The sequence below is a fragment of the Myxocyprinus asiaticus genome, chromosome 34 (assembly GCF_019703515.2).
Source record: "Myxocyprinus asiaticus isolate MX2 ecotype Aquarium Trade chromosome 34, UBuf_Myxa_2, whole genome shotgun sequence".
Taxonomy (NCBI): domain Eukaryota; kingdom Metazoa; phylum Chordata; class Actinopteri; order Cypriniformes; family Catostomidae; genus Myxocyprinus; species Myxocyprinus asiaticus.
In genome coordinates this window covers 33,290,428-33,315,257 of record NC_059377.1, presented here as the reverse complement: position 1 = coordinate 33,315,257, position 24,830 = coordinate 33,290,428, and the positions used below count along the sequence as shown (strand labels likewise).

The window sequence follows — 24,830 nt, the reverse complement described above, 5'->3', positions numbered from 1 at the left end:
ACCTTGCTTTAAAGAGCACCTATTATGGTTTTAAAATGTACCTAATTTTGTTTTAAAGGTCTCATACAATAGATTTACATGCATCCAAGGTCAAAAAACACTTTAATTTGCTCATAATTTAAATTACAGCATTACCTTTTTTTTCCCTGTGTCAAAAACGACTCGTTCAATGATCCGTTCTAAAGGATTCATTCTAAACTCCTCCTTTCAGAGAGTCTACTCTGCTCTGATTGGTCAGATGTCCCAGTCTGTTGTGATTGGTCTAACGCTTGAGTGTAGTGTTTGAGGGCGGGTCAAAGCTGTTCGCGAGCAGCCAATGAAGACCAGAGGCGGGTTTTTTGTTACCAAATTATGTAGGTTAGTACAGGAGGTAAGTCTGGAATTACTAACGACTCGTTTCAGGTGTTCAGAATCGGTTCTTTCTTTTAGGAGTCTATAACTCCATTTGACTTGAAAGGTAATATTTGAAAAAGCATAATAGGTGCTCTTTAAAGGCGATAAAAATGAGATACAGAGCTGTGCACGCAGACTTGATCACTTGGTGCACAAAACACGATGACTAACAATCAACAGATAATTTTGTTGAACATGAATGGTTCATTTTGAGTAGAAAATGAACTACAGACTACACAAAACAAGAAGTTACCAAATGTAACAATAAACCAACAATAAAGACAGTGTAAATAAACTTGCAAACAGTGAAACCATGCAAGCTCATTAGTCAAGCCCAGTGCATGCAGGAAAATTTACCTGTGAAATTTACTCAAATTAGCAAATATGACAAGATTTTCTATTTTAGGACTGATACAAGATGACTTATTGTAAAGATAAACTATCATAATATGTATTTTTAAGCTAGAGCATTAATTTATACCTGTTTGAATCGAAGACAATTGTGGAATTTACTTAATATTTTCAAGTTTATGCTTTTAACTTATTCAGTGTAGAAAGTACTTAATCTTTTCTTCTATATTTACTTCACCACAAAATAGTTTTTTTCCCATTGTACTATGTAAAAAAGCACAGAATTACTGAATGCGTATTTCCAGGAAGTTAATCAGATTGTGTATTCTTCAAACTAGAGTCTTCAATCCATCTACTTGACTGTAAAAAAGAAAAAAACAGTTTTACTCTCAATGAAGAAAAAGAAACCATATTTGAATGAAATTGGATCATGTTGTCATTATTTTTATATTTAAAGATGTATATCCATGCTGTTTGCAATAACACACCTATACAAGCTCCGTGTTTGCACACACCTATTCAGTGAAGTATGTCGTCGGAGCAGAGTTCGGCTTTAAACCGCCCCGGGTGCATTTCTCTGCTCCCACATACCATTAACCAACAGGTCTCTAAGCTTGAGTAAATGAGCGTGTGTGTGTGTGCATGTGAGATGTTTAGCCCTGGGAGTGGCTGCTGGATATTCCAGGCAGAATAGTGTTTCTCTCCTCACCGCTCAGCTCAGTAAAGAAAACTCGCACACACGCACTCTTCCGGAGATGACGTGGGCTGTGTCCGCTTGTCTTGCACAGCTGCTACCCATCTGCCACTATAGGCACAGGAGCTAGGCTGAAAGGAAGAGGGAGTGGACAGAAGAGAGGCTAAGTATGGATGCATTGCAAGACTGGGCCCTGGCGTTCCCGGCCCCAGCCCGGCTGGTCTGGGTGATCGTGCTGGTGTTGGCTACTGTCTTAGTCTGGAGCTTGTTCTTCTGCTGCTGGGGAAACCAAAGCTCCACCTTTTCTTTGGAAAGATACCTCTCAGGTAACAAATGCTTTTGTCCTCATGGAACTGATCATGAATCAGTTTTTGTGAGAATGTTTTTTTTTATTTTTTGTGGCTTGTTGAATTCATTAAAAAAACACTCAGGGATAGTTCACCCAATTCTGTCATCACTTACTTACCCTCATATTGTTCCAAACCCCTATGACTTTTTTCTTCCATGGATACATGGCAGACTGTATTCAGTCAGTCACCATTCACTTTCATTGCATTGTAAAAAAAAGATGCAATGAAAGTAAATGGTGACTGAGGCCGACATTCTGCCTAACATCTCCTTCAAAGGAAGGAAGCTGTGGTTTGGAACAACATAAGAGTGTGTAAATTATGACATGATCTTCATTTTAAGGTGAATTATCCATTTATGCTGTTTGCAGATCAGTGATATGCTCACATTATGAACTAGTAGGCCTATCTAGAGTGTTTCAGGAAGATGTAGAAAAAGTCATTTTACAGTGGAAATATTTTTGTAATGCTGGTTTCCAGGATGCAAGTCTTTACTGACTTTCCACAAGTGGCTGCTTTAAGTTGACATATAATGGAAAATTGGTTGAGTTGGTCTGCGATCCATGTGTGCTCACAGTCACTTACACTTTGTGTCGTCATCTGAAGGGGCGTTTTATATCCTCAAATCACTCACTCTCTTAGACAGTATCCTAAAATTAAATGTTATCCAGGATGGTATGCATTAACAGTCGCTGCATACAGTTAATTGAAAACTGTTCTAAATTGCTTTAGACACGCAAAGTTATTTCAGGACTCTTATGCATGCACATATAAAAGTGGTTGTTAAATCAGAAATACTATTTGTAGCCTACATTTTAAGCTGTCAATCCTGTATCAGATAAACACATTGCCTAAATTTTCACAAATGTATAGGTATCATATTTGGGTAGGTGACTTTTTTTTTCTCAACATCAAGATTTTAGATTAAAAGTATACTATATAAAGTGTTCATTTTAGGTGTTAATTTTTCAAAGTGCAAACATTCCAGCTAATATTTTAATTGATATATGGTCATTAAAACTGCATGTACTGTAAGTATGTAAAAATAGAAAATGTTTCAAATAGTTTTCAATATTGTTATGTCACACTGCTTGGAATGACATGTCAGCTACACATTTAAAAGGAACATTCAGTATATACAATTTAAGATGTGTATTTCTTACATTCTGCATTCTCTAACGGTATTAGAAAGAGAAGAATCAGTCTTTAGAAGTGCTGGGTCTTGGTTCAAAGCAGGTTCTCACTTGCTGAGGCTGAATAGTCACTGTGTCTGGGATAATGTAGAGTTTCAACATCTGCACATGTATATTTCTCTGACAGTACCAGTCAAAAGTTTGAACACGCTCATTCTTTATTACTGCTAATTTTCACATAAAAATAAATAAATATTCAACCAATGAAAAGTCAACATATGAAATGACACAAATGGAAGTATGGAAATTATGCAGTACTTTAAAAAAAAAAAAAAATTTTTATAAAGGTTTTATTATTCCTTTTGTACTGAAGATTTTTCATTGTTATTAATTTTTCATTGTGATTTTATTTATTTATCTCTGCCATTTTAAAACCCTCCTTGTTGGCTTCCTTTCCATTATTTAATCATCTGTTTCTATTTCAGCTATGGAAAAAAAATCAAAGGCAAAACACCAGAGTCAGGTAAGGGATTGTTCCATTATCAAGCTAATGACACATATTTAATGAATGTTTGTGCATTGTGCTCACAAGATTAAACACCCATATAACCCTAGTTCCTATTTGTTCTTTTCCTTGCCATTATATTTACGTTATTAATTTACAATAAAACAGTGGTTCCACCACATTGCTTCTTTGCTTTACTAATTTATATGTTATGCAAAGCAGCTATGCATGAATAAGAATTCTTATACATATACAATGCAAACTGCATATACAGTAAGAAGTGTGTACAGTATGTCACTGTAGTAGGCCTATATTAACACTAATTCAAGTGTGCCTCATAATTATTTTCACATTTTACCAAGCAGCCTCTAGAGGCCAGTATTGCAACACAACAAATTCCATTTCTTTGAACTTTAAAGGACATCCAAAGTTATGGTAGATAAAAAGATATCCTTTTTTCTTTCTTTCTTTTTTTTTATTTATTTATTTATTTATTTTTTTTTGTACATAGAAACCATGAATGCTATTTTAAATGAATATGCAGGTAGATGACATGGAGATGGCTTTGCAAGCATCTCAGAATGATGTTCTATTCCTTATGATTTTACAAATTATGATTACATTATAAATCCTTTGTGAGCCATAGACTGGTCTATTGGTCCATTAAAAGGTGAACTAATGAAAATGCTCTCATCATTTACTTACCCTCATGCTATCACAGATGTGAAAGTCTTACTTTCTTCTGTTGAACACAAATGAAGATTTTTAGAAGAATATCTCAGCTCTGTAGGTCCATACATACAAAGTTACCATGGTGGTCAGAACTTTGAAGGTCTAAAAAGTATATAAAGACAAGTACATCTTGATAGCAGTCTCCATGACAATCATGATTTCAAGCTTGAATACACTTCCTACAGCGCCATCTAGTGCTCTGTGCATACGTCAAGCACTAGGAACTGTAATTGAGCTTGAAATCATGATCGTGCCTAAATTGCAATGGCAAGATGTACAGTGTAAAAGGAGATATAATTTGGTATGTTCTCACCCAAAACCAACTTGATCACTTCAGAATACACTGATTAAACCACTGGAGTCATATGGACTATGTTTATGCTGACTTTATCTCCTTTTTGGAGCTTTGAAGGCCTGATCACCATTCACTTGCATTGTATGGTCCTACAGAGCTGAGATATCCATCTAAAAATCTTTGTTTTCTGCAGAAGAAAGTCATACACATTTGGGATGGCATGAAGGTAAGTAAATGTTGAAAGATTTTCATTTTTATGTGAACTATCCCTTTAATGTGGATTGAATCTATTGGTCAGTTGTCACTGTAAGCTTGTTGTGTTTGTGCTGAGTTTGATAGACTGCAGGATAGAGATGACCCTGTGATAGCTCTGTTTGCATGAATGGAGACACTTTGTCTCTGTTCACTGTTGAGAAAACAAAAGACTGTTTCCTCCCCTGTCCTCCAAGTGGACAGAGAAAAACAGATTAAAATGACATTATCTCAATGCCAGAGAGAAAAGGCAGATAAAGTATATAAATTAAGATCAATTTGATTTGTTTGCTCAATTTATTGAGCAGATGCACAATACAAATTTATTCTGGTTACTGTAGTAACAATTATCAAGGTCAATACTTTTTCAAGGTCAATAACACAAGTATATTTTTCATATAAAAAATTGTGCCTATGATTTGCAGTGCCTTTTCTTGCTATTTTGTGTATTCTTATATATTCTGAACACAATACATTGCAAATAAATTGTGTTATGAAAAATGCAATATATTATTTAAAATGTGTATATTTATTTAATGCTATATTCATATTTCCTTCTGTTGTTTAAGTTTTTCTTAGTCACATGAGGTTAGATGTTAGCTCACTCCTATATTTATTGTAATGTATTAACACACTATTTTCGCTACGTGCAATGACTATTCGCTACGTCTTATTCCATTTTTTCTGAGAGCACTAATTCTCAGTGCAATTTTCATGCCAGCGCAAAGTGCAAGTGGACATGGGTGGGAGTGTTTGAGCTGTGGGTGTAGGCAGGCAAACTGAGCGTGCGTTATGGTAATGAAGCGGCGCAAAGGGCAATTCGCTATTTTTCTGAAAAATAGGTAATTGTGCTTAGATGTTTCAAAAGCACATCTGTTTGTAACGCCAAGTCTAAATTCAGTTTCTACATTTGCAATTTGGAGATTCCACCAGCTGGTGGCAATAAAGTTCATGTCCAAATTTTGAAAATATAGTGCAAAATCAAATTATGTCCTTGACAATCACAGTTGTAGCCATTTTATGAAACACTTTTTTTTTTTGTTTTTTTATCAGATTTGTGTTCAAACTAAAAACTTAATCTATAGGTCATGGTTTATTTTTTAATTATTATTATTAGGCTATGTTTATTTTTACAATTGTATTTACAGTATGATCAATTTGTATTGGTATTTTTCCACCTGTTGTCTTAGAGTGATTTTTAAGTCACAGCAAAAGGGTATGGTGGAAGAAGTTGGAGAGAGTAAAATGTTTGGATTTGGTATGATTTTTTTTGACGATTTCATTACTTTGATTATATTTTCTTTTTTAAATTGTAATTTGAATTTAGATATTTTCGGTTACATTTGTGTTTTAATAAATAAATTAAAGTTTTCAAAATCGACCGGTAGAAGTGAAGTGCATTCCGATACAATCACTCTTAATACTAGCCATGATTTGTGTGTCAGATGAAAATGATTAATGATACTTACATTCTCTATAATTTAATGGAGCGTAAACTAACGAGAACCACATTTTCCATGCGTATAAAAGGAGGGCGTCACTAGAAAAATGCCTGACATTTAACAAGGATGCAGTTAATGCACAAAAGAATGTAAGTCCATATTTATATTCTTCTAAATTATTGCATACAGTCCATTTACACTACCAACTTCTTATGAATGTGCTGTCTTTGTTTATATCGCTGGTGCTTGACAGGGAATATAATATATAATAACTGGAGAAGAACCTCAGAATTAAACTGCACTTGACCCAGCCCATTAGCACTTTGCGTGCACAATTTTGCCAAACCCACTTGCGCCTAGACTTAGCACATGCTTGCATGAAAATACCAAAACTTCATGGCCATGCCCACTGACTTTGCGCTAACGACTTATGGCTTAGAGGTAGCACTCTTAAAATAGGGCCCATGATTTTTGGATGGTACAAAAGCCTTGATTCAAGCCCTGAAATAAAAGACACCATGAATGCTTCTCTTGTACCTGCTTTCTATGTATGAATGAACTGAGCTGACCAAAAAGAAAGGCCACCTAATTGTGTATCTGACAGCTTCAATCACAGTCACAGGCTATCTAATAGGAACTCCTTTGTGTGATCTAGGCAGTGGGCGTCAGAAATAGCAGAACAGACACTAAACTCAGTAAAATTCTTTGTGGCATTTTTGGTATTGTGATCATTTGCATCAGTCTAAAGCAACTTTAACCTCAATAAGTTCAGAAGTGTGGTTTTGCTGTTGCAGATTTTATTATGAATACTTTGATTTCACTGTTCTTTCAGCGGAAGAAGAAGCCAAAGGACAAGAGTGTCTCTGCGGCTCTGCTAAATGCAGGAATTGTCGGGATGATCAAAATGGCAACTCCTCTGTCTCAAGAGAAACAGAGGAAGAAGGAGAAGGAAAGACAGGGGAAGAAGAGAGAGGAAGAGGAAGTAAAGAAGGAAGAGGGAAATGATGAGAAGAAAGAGGAAAGGACAGAAGAAAAGTCCTCTACAACGGTGAGGAAGAGGAGAAATAAGAGTCACCTGAAAGTCACCATTGCACCTGGTACCATGACTGCAGCATCTGCTGAGCAGGTGAGATCAGAGGGTCTGAAGGTTGAGTTATCATCTAGAACGACCAGTAAGAAATTTCCTTCAAGCTTGCACAGTAATTTCATTTGCTAAACATTTTGTGTCACATAGGAGACATAAAATTCTGTTCAATGGTAATTTTTAATGTTGCTCACCCTTGAATATTGGTCTTTGAGCCAGTTTCTTCTCTCATTATTTAAGTAGAAGTTAATGCTCTTAATTTAATCTGTTTCAATATGTATAAATTGTTTTATTTTATTTTTTTAGACTAAAGCACCAGCAATCTCTTTTTATAGGTGTATTTTGGGTCATTCAAGCATAGTTTCCTGAAGGAGACTTTCAGAACAACACTCAACTGTCTCGAGCATCATAAAATATCCAGCTCCACCCTTAATGAAGTGCGCTAGAGGGTTAATTTTAGCGGGCATCATGCAAAATAGGCTCAAGCTGGCACTGAGACTGGTGCTGTGGTTATAGCAACTCCTTCAACCAGCCTATGCCAATAGCAACAACTGTTCCTTTTTCTCACAAGCCATTGAGCGGTATAAAAGCGTCTGTTATGTAAGATGTTGTCAAGCCCTGGACCTAACTACATTTGGTTGTAAAGTGTGAATTCCACCAACTCCGTAAATGCAGCACTTTTAATGCTGCTGACACATATCACATTTTAAGTAAAAGAGCAGCTAGGGTAAAGTATTTAAAGTAAAACTAGCAGCTCTGCTATATAATTAAGTATGTCTTGTTCATGCAACATGATCACATGAGAAGTCTGCTTGTTCATTACACTAACAAAATTTGTTTGGACATGTAATATGGGAATGTGGTAATCTCATTCAGCATATGGTAATAGAGACATATAGTTTGATGAACAAATATTTTGTCTTTTAATGTAGTGTGGCATAAACTTTTAAGGATGCATAGATTCTAAGTTTACAAGATGATATTTTTGGAATGAAAATCTGAATTTCTCCACGGTGACGATAACCATCAATAAAATGAGTCTTCACATTAGTGTTGGCTTCACATTAGTGTTGCCTTTGTTAAAGGATCATACAAGGGGTTAATTAATGATTAAGTCCTTTACAAATTCATTGTAAATCATGAATATGCAGTTATAACAAAATGCATAAAAAGGTAATACCAGTCAAATAGTGAGCCGTTTTACCTCATGTTATAAATGCTTAATAACATCTATTCAACATTAGTAACCTATGAAAATGTACCTTTATGTAAAATGGACTGATTTGAAGCATTTATTAAAGAATTGCCAAAATTATGTAATTAAAGTTCAGTATGGTTTAATAATCATCAGGCTGATGATATATGCTGTGAATGAGCATGAAGGCCTGAAAAGTGTTTTTGCAGAGGACTTTAGGTAACTAGAACTATAGTTAAGTTGTGACACCACTCAGAGTACATTATTGACATTACTGGAGACATTACAGTAATTAATGTAAACACAAAGCAGACTGTAGAAAAATTATAATAATCTATTCTGTGCTATATTGTGACAAATCATAAATTAGGGCATTTTATATTTTTTATAAATTTAAACAGGGTTGGGAGGGTTACTTTTGAATGTATTCCACTACAGATTACAGAATACATGCTGTAAAATGTCATTTGTAATGTATTCCGTTAGATTACTCAAGGTCAGTAACGTATTCTAAATACTTTGGATTACTTCTTCAGCACTGGTAGATTTTTTCACTTGTTTTGACTATAAAAACTCTGCCAGTACTGTAAGACAAAATACATGTTAAAAATACATTCTCTGAAAAACCTAAATAGCTTATGCAGTGTTGTTTCTAAAACAAGATAAATCAAATTGATCTTGTTTTAAGGATTTTTAGATATTTTTACAGGAAAACAGTACAAAAATTATTATCAAGAATATCATTTTTTGCCCTGATATCAAAGATCTTACTAGAAAAAAATAAATTATGATCCAACATGAATTTTCTTGATAAAAAAAATATGATCGTGCCTGCTAACATGTGCATGTAAAATGGCTAGAAATAGCATTTTAGCTTAGCATAAAGCTGACAATTTACACAAGGTTTATTTCTATTTCTTCTGCTCCAGTCATACTTCAAACTTACTTCTCTGTCTGCTCATATGAATGTAACACATCATAAGAAAGTGTTTCACTGCTGTTCAAATGCACTTTGAATCGCATCATATGTATAAATGTTTTCCATCTGAAAGGACTAAATATTAAATGAAACAAATGACAATAAGATGCAAAGTAATCTCTTCAGTAATCAAAATACTTTTTGAATGTAACTGTATTCTAAATACCAGTTATTTAAATGGTAACTGTAGTGCAATACAGTTAATTATATTTTGTATTTTAAATACGTATTTCTGTTACTTGTATTTCGTTACTCCCCAACCCTTAATATAAATATGAACCAGTGTATTTAGTAAGCATTTGTAACATGTAAGTTAAAATGCTCACTATTTGGCAAGTATTGGATGAAAGTTTCCCTGTTCATACATGTTGTTATAATTGCTTATAAATGATTTATAATGCATTTGTAAATGACTTATTAGTCATTAATGAACCCCTTCATAAACCCTTAACAAATGGAACATTAATGTAAAGTGTTAACATAAAATGCATTTAAAAAATCACAAAATTAGATTAGTTTTTAATAGCCTTCAATTTGCACATTATTTGAATGTGAACACTAAGCAAGACAATCGAGTAATGTGATTTTTCGATAGGATGCATGAAATAACATTTGGCTTTTATTATGCGAAGGAATAATCAACAAATAAATTGTTTAGCAAATTAGTTGTTAGTTGTAGCTTGACATTTCTCAAAATCCTATTACAAATAAAAAAAAATATAAAATCAGTCATGCCAACTGACACAGCTAACCAGTGGTCAGGACAGGTTAATGGATCACTGGTGAGGTCTTGATGCTGGTGGCCATTACATTGGGTCACAACTGTACAGTTTGTAAAACAGAGGGGCATTTGTTCACTGGGGAGGCAAGAAACTCTCTCCCCCCACATAACAGATCAAATCTGTCCATGCATTATGCAAAACACCCAGTGACATTCCACCATTGTGTGGATTTGAACCAATACGGGGGCAACGCAGAGTTATAGTTCATGCCAGATAAATCAGATTCACCTTTCTCCTCTCCGGCAGTGATCATCTCCTCATCCACAGTATTTTGCACAGTCATCTCCACGGATTAACCGCATCACAACATTTCCAGCGGTATACTCCGTTGTGATTCATAACTAGGACGCATTCGTGCTGGATTCTCTCCGGTAAGTTCCACTGCGGAAATATTTCTCCATATCGGTGGTGCAGTCGAGTTGTCTCTGCGCTAAAGCTGAGTTATTTGCAGGCGGGACGATAAGTTTGGCATCGGTTCACCTGACCGTTACATATTTATCGTGTGTTTACCTATGCTGGGTGGTGACATGGCGTGTTGACAGATCAGAACAGCTGGAACAGACTGTAAATAGGCTCATTGGCTTTGATCATCGTAAATAAAGAGCTTTTTAAGGAGGTTCTGAGCCTTTGCCGCATCGTTGAATCTGCTGAGCAATGATGATGACTAGAATATTTAAGCGCGCGATAATATCCTCTAATTGACAGAAAGCGGAATTACAATTCACCAGAAACAAACAATGGCAGGTGCATTTCATGAACGTTTCTGTCAGCCTACTGAGGTGCTTTAAATCAGTGTAGTGTATTCTTTTTTTCCCCGGGATAGAGATTTTTTGGGTAACATATTTGACACCTTTCCGTGTCCACAAAACACATAGCACATATTTATTATGCTAATAACTGTAACAGCAACGTGTTATTACAAGCCGCTCCACTTAATAGGCTAATTAAATATATCTAGTTAATGACACAAAAAAGTTGTTTTGACATGGTACCATGGGTTTACCATGATATTCTTTGAAGCACCTTGGAGTACCATGTAAATAGCATGGTATAGGAAAACAGTAATCATTTAGTACCATTGTGTTACCATCTAATACCATCAATGTACCATGGTACTACTGCCACAGTACTTTTTTTGTAAAGGTAGTGTTGCTTAATAGTTGTAAAAACATTGTAACATGAAGACTGCAGTTTAAAGTTGTGATTTTCTCCAGGCTATAACAGGCTATTAGATGTACACCAATTCTTGTTTTTTAAACCAATAGCTTGCAACACTGAAAGAAATTTAGGCTGGAAACATTTCATGTAGGTGCAATGAATTTTCACATTCATCAAAGGGCAACAAAGGTCACTGAAGTTGTGCTAGCTGACTTTGTAACCTCACTAAAGCCCTCCTGTCTGAAGTCTTTTCAGAACTACAAACAATAATGATGTTAATTTTCTTACTGCAGGGCCATTGAAACGTGCTCTTTAAAATGTCTTCAGTTGCTTTAGCAAATTGTGAGCAATCAGTTACCCCCAACTCATCACAGACAAGGTTGAGCTCTCTCTAGGAAAGGCTGCATGCATATCAGAATATACAACTCTGACAATTTAGTAATTAAAAGTAATTATGTGCATAGATTACAGAAGAAAAGTTACAATGATTTGACGAAGTTTCAATGATTGCACAGTTTGAATAGCAATATACTTCATTGTTTTATCATTGTAATATCATTGTATTTACAGTATTTAACATATGCTTTAAAGGAATAGTTAAACAAAAAATGAAAATTCTCTAATCATTTACTTACCCTCATACTGTCGCAGATGTATATGACTTTTTTCCTTCTGCTGAACACATTTTTTTAAAGATTTTTTTTTAGATTTTTAGAAGAATATCTTAGCTCTGTAGGTCCACACAATGCAAGTCAACAGGCTCCAAAACATTTTTTTTTTTTGTTTCTCACAATTTGGATTGCCCAATTCCCAATGTGCTTTTAAGTCCTCGTGTTCAGGTAGTGATACGCCTCAGTCCGGATGGCGGAGGACGAATCCCAGTTGCCTCCACATCTCAGAACGTCAGCCCGCGCATCTTATCACGTGGCTTGTTGAGCGCGTTGCCACAGAGACATAACGCGTGTGGAGGCTTCACGCCATCCACCGCGGCAACCACGCTCAACTCACCACGCGCCCCACCGAGAACGAACCACATTATAGCGACCATGAGGAGGTTACCCCATGTGACTCTACCCTCCCTAGCCTAAGGGAGGGTAGAGTCACATTGGTTGTTTAGGGGACCTGGCTGGAGTCACTCAGCACGCCCTGGGATTTGAACTAGCGAGCTCCAGGGGTGGTAGCCAGCGTCTTTTACCACTGAGCTACCCAGGCCCCAGACTCCAAAACTTTTAAGCTAAAAACATACAACTCCAGTGGTTTAATCCATGTCTTCAGAAGATATATGATAGGCGTGGGTGAGAAACAGATAAATATTTAAGTCCTTTTTTAGTATAAATTCTCCTCTCTTCCAAGTAGGTGGTGATATGCACGAAGAATGCGAATTGCCAAAAACAAAAGAAGAAGAACTAGGAGAGAAGAGCGCTTAGCAAGGCTGTTTGAAAGTGGAGATTTATAGTAAAAATATACTGTACTTTATCAGTCAAAATGACGAATGAAAAAATTCATTCACTATAAGATGATGATGACAGCTACGATGGGCCTCAAAATTATGACTTGTATCTTCCTTCTGTACTACTAAGAAAAATATTTGTATTGTCTGTTAGTGACCCTAAACAGCCAGCAGCTGTCCATCAAGGGTGCTCTATAGTGAGCAAGTGGAACTGAAACTCTGAACTGTAGAAGCCCCACAATCCTCTAGAGAAAAATTAGCTGTCTGTGCTGCATTGTGTTCCAACCCCATACAATCTATAACACCCACCTCTCTCTGTGTCACCATTCCAGGTCATGTCAGGGGGTCGTCGCCGGATATTGGAGCGGTCTGCATCGGAGGAGAGCGCAAGTGACCTGAGCTACTCACATTTTCCTGGAGACACTTTGCCATGGAACCTTCCCAAACACCAGCGCGTCAAACGCTCCAAATCTGCCTCTGGAGACGTCCTGGACCCCGCAGAGAGAGCAGTCATCCGCATTGCAGGTAAGAGGCATCATAAATAAATATTGCTGTACTTTTGCATTGTTTGTGGTTATACACAGTATATTTCCCTTTTTTAAACCTAAAGACCCCATGAAATCACTTGACAAGTGCATTTTTTTCCTGTTTTGACATATTTCCTACTGAAACAGGAAATATGGGTGGGGCATTTCGAAGGTTTTGCCTCTTTTTTTTTTTTTTTTTTAAAAGCCAATAGGCTTTAGTTACATCATCGTAAAACATGATTTGCTGCTTTTTGGTAACTTGCAGGTGGTGTTAGAGGGAGGGACAATAATTTTAGAGAGCATTTGTTTGGACAAAAATCTGTGTAGTGCAAGATGACTTGATATTTTTGGACTCTTTTCCTGGAAGAAGTGTTAAATGCGTTTATCTGGTAAAGGTTAATTTTGTCAACTTTTAGGAAGGAGTATACTAGCATATAGATGGCTTCAAAGCTAATAGAATGCAACAGTGCCCGCTTACTTTTTCAGCCGTCTGTGTTCCGGAAGTATTTTTCCTATTCATTTCTTCCATAGACTTTTCATAAAATCCTCCATTAAAGAGTTGTAAAGCATAAACCAAACTAACCAGCTCCAAGGTGAATCACAATATTACAGACTTTGTTATAAGGCTAAAAAGTGTTTGAAAATCCGACAAAAAGACAAAGGTACAAGTCTGTGTACTTACTGTCTTTCATGAGGGCACAGACTACAATCCCATGAAGCATTGCGAATGAGGTAATTGAATATAAAACTATGGAAATATATAAAATGATTGATTTTAGATTGTTAATTATAAATATAGAAACAATATAGATTACGTTTATTGCAAAATATTCTGATATACACAAATAAATGAGTAGTTTGTGAGTGCTCGAGACCGACTCGTTTGGTTATTCAGAGTGCATCATGGGAGTGGGCAGTTTTGTTGGCCGTGGTTCTCTGATTGGTGAAGATGGACTTCAGGGGATGAACTGATGCCATCTCCAACCATAAGACATGGGATACTTCATATGCCACTGCCTGAACCTTGGACTTAGGATAGACCTCACCGAAATGACCTGCCGGTTGAACTGCGATGCACCTCATTGATCTCTGCCTGCATCACCTTGGTCTAATGATAGACTACTCTCTTAAATGGAATACATAGACTATCAATTAATTGCCAGCAAAAGCCTTCATCAGCCAACTAACAAAGGACAATGCATCTATGCGAACTTCTGCAGTTAATCCAGGATGAACTTCAAAGACATTAGTCATTAATCTAACTGTTCATACAAAATCTTTGTTTAATCACTGGCACTTAACACTTACTTAGTTTACTAATTTTATACCATGACTTGCATTGCATATAAATAACTAATATTGGCATTATATTCATGCTGTTTAACCAGAGGGGAACTGGCCCCCACAGTGAGCCTGGTTTCTCCCAAAGTTATTTTTCTCCATTAACCAGCATCTTATGGAGTTTTGTATTCCTTGACACAGTTGACTTCTGCTTGCTCACTGGGGTTCTAAATACAATTATTATTATTATTATTATTTTAATACACAATTTACAATCATATTTAGTCAAACTACACAATGATGACTCTAAAGACTTTATAGATATTGCAATTTCATTTTCTGTTAATGCATCATTTTCTGTAAAGCTGCTTTGAAATGATGTATGTTGTGAAAAACGCTATACAAATGACTTGACTTGAAGCTTTCTCTGCTGGACCATGGGTAGTGTAGTTTTTCAACAGGAATTCCGCTATTAAAGATGATTTTTAAACAAGGAAGTTGAAATAATGCAGACGGATGGCTTCAGCGGAAGCATATACCATCGATGAACAACCGATAAAGGTTTATAAGCTAGCATTGAAAATCAATTAATCTATGGAAGAAATTAATGGGAGTTTTACTTCCGGAACCTGACCTGTGCCAGATAGGTGTGGACTGAAAGCCACAAAACTCCAGTTGTGATTTCATGAATATGAAATAACAAAATGGAACCAAGTGTTTAACAATTATTCTAATATAAATTGATGAACCAAAGCTTACATGGATTATTAATATGTTTTTATTTATATACACATACATAACATTTGCTTTTTCTACTAATTGACACATAAGGTTTGCACACATGTTTGGGGTATTTAACATGAACAAGTGCAGTGTTTTTTAAACACAAAATCACTCCAAGGCAAGCACAGGACCACCACACTCAAGGTATACAAATTAGTGCTGTCGAAGTTAACGTGTTAATAACATGTTAACGCAAAATTTGTTTAATGACACACATTTTTAAAACGCCGTTAGCGTGTAATATGACCCTTTGAATAAACCGTAGTTCATGAGAAGCGAGTCAATTCGCACAAACGCCACTAATGTCACTGTGCCAGGGCGGAGGGAGGGGCCGGGTCGTGATTCTACACACCCGGCCCCTAATCAGGCTGATTAGCCCGAGAGGGATAAAGGCCAACTGGAGATAACAGAGAGAGAGTTACGGACAGCTGTCCGACACCTGTGTGTGTTTGTGTCTTTTGGTTTAAGTTCATTATTAAAATAATATTTATATTGTTAAGCCGGATCTCGCCTCCTCCTTTCCCTCTACCCTGTTACAGTCACATGCATCGACCGTCAGGAAAACAGATAGAGGGAGACATTATGCTGATACCTGCACCAAGAATTTGATCAATGTCGTACAGCAGTAGAACATGCCCGCAAAGCACAGGTAGAGCTCAGAACTTTGTAACATGATTGCAGCGGCAAGACAGCTGCCATTTGAACACCTGCCTTGCACTGCGAGGCACGGTACGAAAGTTGCAAGGCACGGTGCGAGCACGAAGTGAAAGTGTCTGTGTTCCGTGACTGCTACCGGGTCCTTGAATAACTTATAACGTGCCAGTAAATGCAGCTGGTGGAGTTTCTGGTGCCCCCCTAGGAAGTAGGTGCCCTACGCAGATTGTGTAATATGTGTATAGGGAGCTCAGGGGCGGTACTGATTACCGGCTAATGGAAACCCTGCGGCTGTTTCCAAGGTTCTGTCACAGTGTCTCTGTTTGATAGTGCACTAGCCAATGCAGAGGCTGGAAACATTGCTGGAACCCTGCAGGAAATCTACACTGTCATTAACCCATTTAATCCTACCTGTTACAACTACCATATTTTGTACATAAGAATTGTTGTTCAACTCTGTTGGTGAGGTAGGTTTGTGTGGTTGACTGAAAAATACATCTGGATGAAGCATATTTTGTCCACTCATGTTTATAAAGATATTGCGATTAATGGCGATTAACAAAAGAAAAAAGCATGCGATTAAATATTTTAATCGTTTGACAGCCCTATTACAAATATAACTTGCTTGGAAGGTGTCTGTTTGATGTAGCATTGTAGTAGCTTTTGAAAGAGGCTTGCTTCTGCTTTGCTATGCCACCTTTGCTGTCTTTGTCAAACTAGCAGGTTGTAAGTGAGTGAAACTGCCAAACTGTTCCAGGATATGACTTAACATCAACTGCCATTCTGTATTTCCCGTATTTAAGTTGGTAGAACATTTATTGAAAAAAGATACATTCAAAAAGTTTTTATTTTGTGGACTTCTTTGCAGATTTAGTTTTCTGTAACATAAGTTTGGTGTCTTGCTGAATTATAGAAAGGGTTGCTGTTTATGTCAGTTTTATTTTTTTGTATTCTTTTTTTTTTTTTTTTTTAAAGCGAATGAAGATCTTGATGTCCAGGATGTGACTACTACCTGCATGTAATATGTTCTTTTTCTGTTATTACATCATCTTTATGTGACCCTGCCTGGCTATATACTGCAATAGGTCTGACTCGGCAGATATTCTGTGTGTGAATGCATAACAGACAATACACACACTCCCCATCAGACAAGGGTGTGGTCGAAGGACTGCAGTGCTGATTCCATCTAAAATCATCTAGTCTGCAGCCTGCACATTGTTGGAGATCATTCTGTCCCAAAAAAATGGATTACTGTCTTCCTCTGGGAGTTGTATATATTTAGGTGGCTGATGGAGAGTTTCCTCTGCTATACTGACATCTGTATCTTGCGACAGAAAGCGGAATATGGATGTGCAGTACAGATTTACTTCACATCCATAGTTTCACACATACCTTTAGTATTCTGAGCACTTATTAGATTTTAACAGCCCTCAATGGCAGTGTAACTTAATCAAGCTTTCCTTGATGAACTTGAGCGAAGATGACCATGTTCTAGTAACAATATATTTACCCACAAACTGGATTACCAGAGGATGTTTTGATCTTGGCTGCCATCCCGTGGCTGTAAATTGACATATCTGCCTACTCATCCTGCATGTGCCATATACAGTTTTATATAATGTTCTGCTCATACATTTTCATATCCACTGAGGAATCTAAAGATATTTGTCATTTTATTTAAAATAATAATTATCGAATAATTACATTTTGTTTTAGTTCTGCCTTGATAAACAGATATTTAGATAAAAAAATAATAATACAAAATTAAACTGACAAAATAATAAGTAGATAATAAATGATACATAATCTTTTTAAATAAATAACACAACACAATTGCACATTATACTGTTCCATATTTTACATATATGCTTGGTTCTTAAAGGTATAGTTAATCCAAAAATAAAATTATCTCATCATTTACTCACCCTCATGCCATCCCAGATGTGTATGGCTTTCTTTTTTCTGATGAGAAAAAAAGATTTTAGAAGAATATTTCAGCTCTGTAGGTCCATACAATGCAAGTGAATGGTGGAAATATGAAGCTCCAAAAATCACATAAATGCCGCATAAAAGTAATCCTTACGACTTCTTCTGAAGTGATGCAATCACTTTGGGTGAGAAACCAATCAATATTTACATCCTTTTTTTACTATAAATCTCCACTCGCTTTCAGAATGTAAAAGTGGAGATTTATAGTAAAACATGTCTTCAATATTGATCTGTTTCTCACCTACACCTATCATATTGCTTCAGAATACATGGATTAAATCACTGGAGTCTTATGGATTTCTTTTATGCTGCCTTTATGTGATTTTTGGGGCTTGAAATATCTACAGAGGTGAAACATTCTTCTAAAAATCTTTGTTTGTGTTCTGCAGAAGAAAGAAAGTAATACACATCTGGGATGGCATGAGGGTGAGTAAATGATAAGAGAATGTTTTTGGATGAACAATCCCTTTAATATTACTTTTTGCCTACTCAAGCATCATTGACCTCTTGCTGACTTTTGTATTCCTGTATCCTGTATTTTTTATTTATATTTGTTATGATAAACATCTTGCAAATTCTGCAAGGGGTATGTGAATTTAGAGCAAACAAGACTGTTTAGGTATACATCCAACTTTTATGGACTGAGTATGCCATCATGTAAAATCTGAAATAATTGTGGATGTATGTAGATTCATCTTGCTGAAAATCATATAATCTATATATTCAACTTAATCAGACTATGCAAATCTGATTGTTTTGCCCTTTAACTCCATTATATCCTTGACCTCAGAAATGAAGCAGTGGACTGTTTCTGACCTGCTGTCTCATTTAACAGGCCAGGTTTCACAGTCAGGTACCTCTGACTAGTGTGAGCCCTGCAGAATTTTCTAAAATGTCTGGAATTTGACTTGTGTAGATACCAGAGAAAGGTGAGAGGGCTGATTTGTATTAACTTCATTGACAGACAAGCATAACTAAAGCCCTCTGAGACTGAACTGGCAGGGTGACAGTGAGTTATAGTTAACAGACACTAGATAATAAAGCCAGCCCATGATCTGCTTTATATAAAGGAAAATATAGACAATATTTGCAATGGCATCTCATGGTCATTATTTAGTGTGGGGCATGAACAATCACTTAACAATCAATTATTTGACCGATCTTTGAAACATTGATGAATAATTACAAATTCTGTCATTTTGACAGATAAAAAAGAAACAAGAAAAACATTTTAACCTAGTGCATCAGTTTTGACTTCATTCTTTGTCCCTCACATTCCCGCTGTGCATGTGCCCTGTTTATTCCCTAATATGCGTATTAGATGCGTATTAACTGGCACCATCACCATTTACAACTGGTATTGTGTGTCTCTTTTTTGTTTGGATTTAGAGTAGAGGGCATCTGATTTCATGACTGCATAATCATTACTTCATTGTGTAAATGCATGGTAATAAACTGCACAATAACAAAAAGAAAACACAAAAAAGCAGCACTTCATTTTAGCCAATTATGCATGCATTTAATATAAGCGCAAACATCACGCAGAATTGTCCGTTATTTTAGTGGAGTAACTGTGTTAACTAAGCTTCACAGATGTACTTCTCATGTTACACTTTGTTCACATCAGGGACTATGAAGTTCTCTGAACTTGTAAATGTGTGTATGCGCTTTAACCGGCAAAGGTTAAATCAGGGAGGGGGTGGGGGCTGGGTAGCTCAGTGGTAAAAGACGTTGGCTACCACCCCTGGAGTTCGCTAGCTCGTTAGTTCGAATCTCAGGGCGTGCTGAGTGACTCCAGCCAGGTCTCCTAAGCAACCAAATTGGCCCGGTTGCTAGGAAGGGTAGAGTCACATGGGGTAACCCCCTCATGGTCGCTATAATGTGGTTCGCTCTCAGTGGGGTGTGTGGTGAGTTGAGCGTGGATGCCGTGGTGGATGGCATGAAGCCTCCACATGCACTATATCTCCGTGGCAACGCACTCAATAAGCCATGTGATAAGATACGTGGGTTGGTGGTCTCGGACCCGGAGGCAGCTGGGATTCGTCCTCCGCCACCCAGATTGAGGCAAATCACTATGCGACCACGAGGACTTAAAAAAAAAAAAAAAAAAAAAAAGCGCATTGGGAATTGGGCATTCCAAATTGGGTGAAAAAAGGAAAAAAAAAATATAAAAATGAAAATAGACCATGACAGAATAAAGATGAATAAAGAAATTGTTTTGGGCAACCTCTGAACATGATGCCACACAAACATTCCTAATAATTTAAACACCACTAAGACGTGCATATCCACGTCAAAAAGCTCAAGTAAATGTGAAAGTAAAACACAAATAGGCAAATCGTCAAAGGGTGTGCATATTATATCACTAACTCGAATGAACAGCATAACAAAACAATACAAATCAAAACTACGACAGACTTCCAATATTAAGCAGTCATTGATATCTAATATAAACCAATGCATCAACAACACAACACCTCAACACAATGGCATACAATTCTATTAAAGATGAACGGTGCTTAACCAATCCAACCAACAGCACATTAGAAAAAAATGAGCTTTTAAAACTAACCAATGAAGTTCACTACGCAGGTCTACTGTGCACCCGGTAACTTCCGGTGCTCATGTCAACAGCTTGACATAAATATGATTGAAGCTTTTGATTGGCTCAGGGGCAAAGGCAAACTAGCCCATCAGGCTATCATTAAATGCTCGTTGTACATGCTCATGACGTTTTACAGATCTCCGTTGATTTAACATTGAGGATGAAGGGCTAGCCCCACGCATGGCAAATAAGAACAATTACATGGGTTCTACGCAACATACCTTAATAATAACAAAATGTATCAAAAGAATATATACTTTTCCTTGTATATTGGACATAAAACATGTTTAAGTTGTGGAAAATATATTATTTCTTAAAATAAATTTATGATGATGCCATGTAGTTTGCACAACAGCGCCATCTCTGGTGGGGCTTAGCCCCACTTGCCCCTAATATAGAGACACGGCTGAATATTTGTATGATGCAAGATATTTTGCAATAATAGAACAAAGATATAAAGATCATAATACAACATTTTTGTATTCTCACTCGTATTAGTGTTAAAATACAATTCTTTAAAAAAACAACTCATAGTAAAAATGTCTTCCCTATCATTCTGATATGAGGTGTTGGGAGAAGGAATTCAGCATCTGAACTTTAACTCATCCAATCTCCTCTTTGTGCCATCACTGAGCAGTACAAACTGATAATCAGTTACTCCTCACAGAAACTTCAAGGCATGTAGGAGATCTCGAGAGAGTGACAGATGCAATTAAAAAGTTACTTGTAAAAACATGCATAGATATTGCAACTTGGTGACCTGGAACTGTAGAGAATGTTTAATTTCCCATTATTTGACATTGTGGCAGTCATTTATTTCTTGGTGATGATATAAGCATGTGCAGTATATATTTAGTCCTGAAAATATTCTGATGATTGCTTCAAGAATATTATTGGAAAAATCTGTGAAATTTAGAGCAGACCATGATGAATCAATTATTCATGATTAACTATGAATAGCATACAGAGTCTTATTCAACATGCCTGGAGACCTCAGAAATCCAGTGAATTATTAACTAATAGCCAATATAGTTGAGAATCTGTCTAACTTCATATCTATCACTGTTACCTTTTAAACTTCACACAGTTCAGATCAGAGGTCGATCAGTGGAGACCAACTTTTGATACACTGATTCTGTGTACATGTTATTAATTTTAGTCCAGGATAAACATATTAATACTTGTTTGACATAGACTTTAAAGAAGATGGTGCCAGTTTGTAGCTGTAGTCCCTTGCATAATGTGTAGAACATTTAAAATACCTGACATTTGAATATGTGTTCTGAAATATCTTTCTCCGGATGTCTGATGTTTGTTTTTGTGTAAATGAAAATAGGTTTTTCTAATGCTAAATGTTTCTGAGAATTAATGTAGACCCCAATTGATAGTCTTAATGCCACCACATGGTGTCAGTAGTTCAAGCTAAATATTTGTGAAAATAAATATGTTTAAGGCTTAATATTTTCAAGCTTTTACAGGGTTTCCAGGTTTCTGCATTTCAGCAATCTTTGTTTTTTCCTCATGTTTCTAAGCTGAACCTAAGTGCTGTAATTTAAACTGAGTTTTGGTGAGACTTATTACGGAAACCAAGATTAAAATCTCAAAAGACTGTCCTGCCAGTATAACACTAATGTACAAAAACACACTGTAAACAGAAGTTAGCAGGACTCAAAAAATTTGAGGAAATCAGCTACATAATTTTTTAAGTTAATAAACTCTCATGTTTAAGTTAACAGAACTTTTAGATTTTAATTTTGTACTACATATGTGTGTTAATTGCTCTTAATTTAAAATATTGAGTAAGCTAACTCATTCTGATGGCATTTAACTCTTTAGCTGATCCTTTTTCTCCCAATTTGGAATGACCAATTCCCACTACTTAGTAGTTCCTCGTGGTGGCGCAATTTTTCACCTCAATCTGGGTGGCGGAGGACAAGTCTCGGTTGCCTCCGCTTCTGAGACCGTCAATCCATGCATCTTATCATGTGGCTCGTTGTGCATGACACCACGGAGACTCCGCATGTGGAGGCTCATGCTACTCTCCGCGATCCACGCACAATTTACAATGCGTCCCATTGAGAGCAAGAACCACTAATTGTGACCACGAGGAGGTTACCCCATGTGACTCTACCCTCCCTAGCAACCGGGCCAATTTGGTTGCTTAGGAGACCAGGCTGGAGTCACTCAGCACACCCTGGATTTGAACTCACGACTCCAGGGGTGGTAGCTGAGCTACCCTGGCCCCCTCTTTAGCTGAACTTAAAATTATTAAGTAATCTCAATTTAAATACTTTAAGTAGAGGAAACCCAGCTAGTACTAGCTAGAATTAACTAGTACAGTGAATGCTAGCATGCAGAATGGTAACACTATGCTTTGATTAGCAAAGCAATTGCTCAATAAAGCAATACTGAACATTCTAAACTTGTACGTGTCCTCAAACTAATCTCAAACTCCACTATTCACCATAATGGTAACCCCCAAAACTCCAACATAACAGAAACTCTTCTAAATAACACAACACAACATTAAACCCTAATAAGTCCCCCCCTTTACATTCATTTTGCACAAAGACACATTATATAACATATAATTTTAACATTTACTCTCCCTGTCAAGTGCCATGCAAAGCATGCTGGAAAAAAGAAATCCCTTGCCCAGTTTTAGTTAAATTTATGTTCCTATAAATTTATAGAAACAAGTGCATTAAAACTCCGAACAATAAAACAATTCAGTTTACTTAAAATGTGCCAGTTTCGTGAACTCAAAAGAAAGAGAAAGTTCTAAATACACATCAAGGTTATTTGTATGATTTAATTTTTCCTTACTCAAATCAGTTAATTATTTTGAGCATTAGGGTTTACAGTGGCATGAGACACTCATCTCATACCTTTATTGATTATCTGATCATCATGATGACCCTGGTTAGTCAAAGAAAGCAAGAAAGCAGGGCACTTTAAATACCTGTACCCACTGCAGCACATTTTCTCTTTCGGTTTTTGATTAGACTTGAGTTGCTCTGATGAATAGCTGGTAATGATTCGGAATAAGACATATATTGGCAGTCTTTTGTTTTAGGACGGATATTTCCCTCCATTTTGAGCAATTTTGCTAGTTTTATTATTTCTAGTCTGCAAACTAAACCACAAGCATGTTTTGTCAGGTTAACAATACAGATCTAAGATCAGTGTTTATATTTTTTATGCCACTGCTGGTAATGACCCAATCTCAGTTCTGTTACTATGTTTCACTTCTTTGCCATTTTTAAGGCAAAACCAATTCCCTCAGTCCTTGACAGTTTAACAGCTCACTGTCGGTTTTCATTTCGCAAAGTTGGCAAAGGTGTTTAGAGCGCATATATCAAGCATGATTAAATTATTTCGTAAGATTTTATTACAAGACATCTCCAAAACACCATGGGAGTTTCAACCAGGATTTATACATTACATGACTCTATTACATGAATATGTGCTAAATAAGCAGTGTTTCAACATTTTATAGCCCCTCAAGTGAACATATTTGCAGTAGTTGGAGAAGGAGTTTCTAAGTGACATGAAAAATGTCACAAACTGACAAGCATTATCCAGGATATTGGAAAAGAGCTGGCGGGTTGATGCATTGTGGCCACCTTGGGATTCCTCGTAACAGATCTGGTTCAGAGGATTTCGTATTGTAAAGGGTGGAGTTTGCCCCCTCGAGGCCTTCAGGGGTTTTGTGCTGTTTTTAAAGATCGATGTGAAGCATCAAGCTACCAGCTTATCTAATTTTTTATGTAAAGTAATCAGAGGAAGTAGAATTGAGTGTACTCACACCCACTTCATGCTTTAAAAGCTACTTGTTTTTAAAAGTGATAAAAGTAAGTTCCTCTGCCTCGTCCTCTTGTCTGGACAGAGCTTTTCCATTTCCTCCTGTGATATGATGAAGGACACACTTTTATGGGCTTTATTTCCTTCTGTCCTTCTCTCACACTCTCACCTTCATTCTGACTATCAGTAGGTTTTTTTTCCATCCAAGTTGTTAATTTAATTTATGCGAAAAACCACAATATCACAAAAACAATGTGCGTATAAAACCGCGTTTCCATCCCTTGTGTTCAAAAGAGCAAAGAACAAAATCGTCACTTCCGGAGAAATTGTAGCCAGTGTGACTCTTTTATTAAATAAATACTTGCAGTTTAGAGTGCACAGAAAAAAAACTGTAA

The 24,830-nt window shown here is 36.5% G+C and overlaps 1 protein-coding gene across 1 annotated transcript in view; it reads left to right on the top strand.

Moving 5' to 3' along the window:
- The first annotated feature begins 1,592 nt into the window (after nucleotides 1–1,592).
- LOC127424978 (uncharacterized) overlaps nucleotides 1,593–24,830 on the top strand; it is a 187,662-nt gene continuing 164,424 nt past the window's right edge. Inside the window, 4 exon segments of the mRNA XM_051670551.1 lie at nucleotides 1,593–1,764; nucleotides 3,404–3,441; nucleotides 6,977–7,270; nucleotides 13,125–13,317. Of these exon segments, the coding sequence (XP_051526511.1) occupies nucleotides 1,608–1,764; nucleotides 3,404–3,441; nucleotides 6,977–7,270; nucleotides 13,125–13,317 (682 nt within the window). The 5' untranslated portion in view covers nucleotides 1,593–1,607.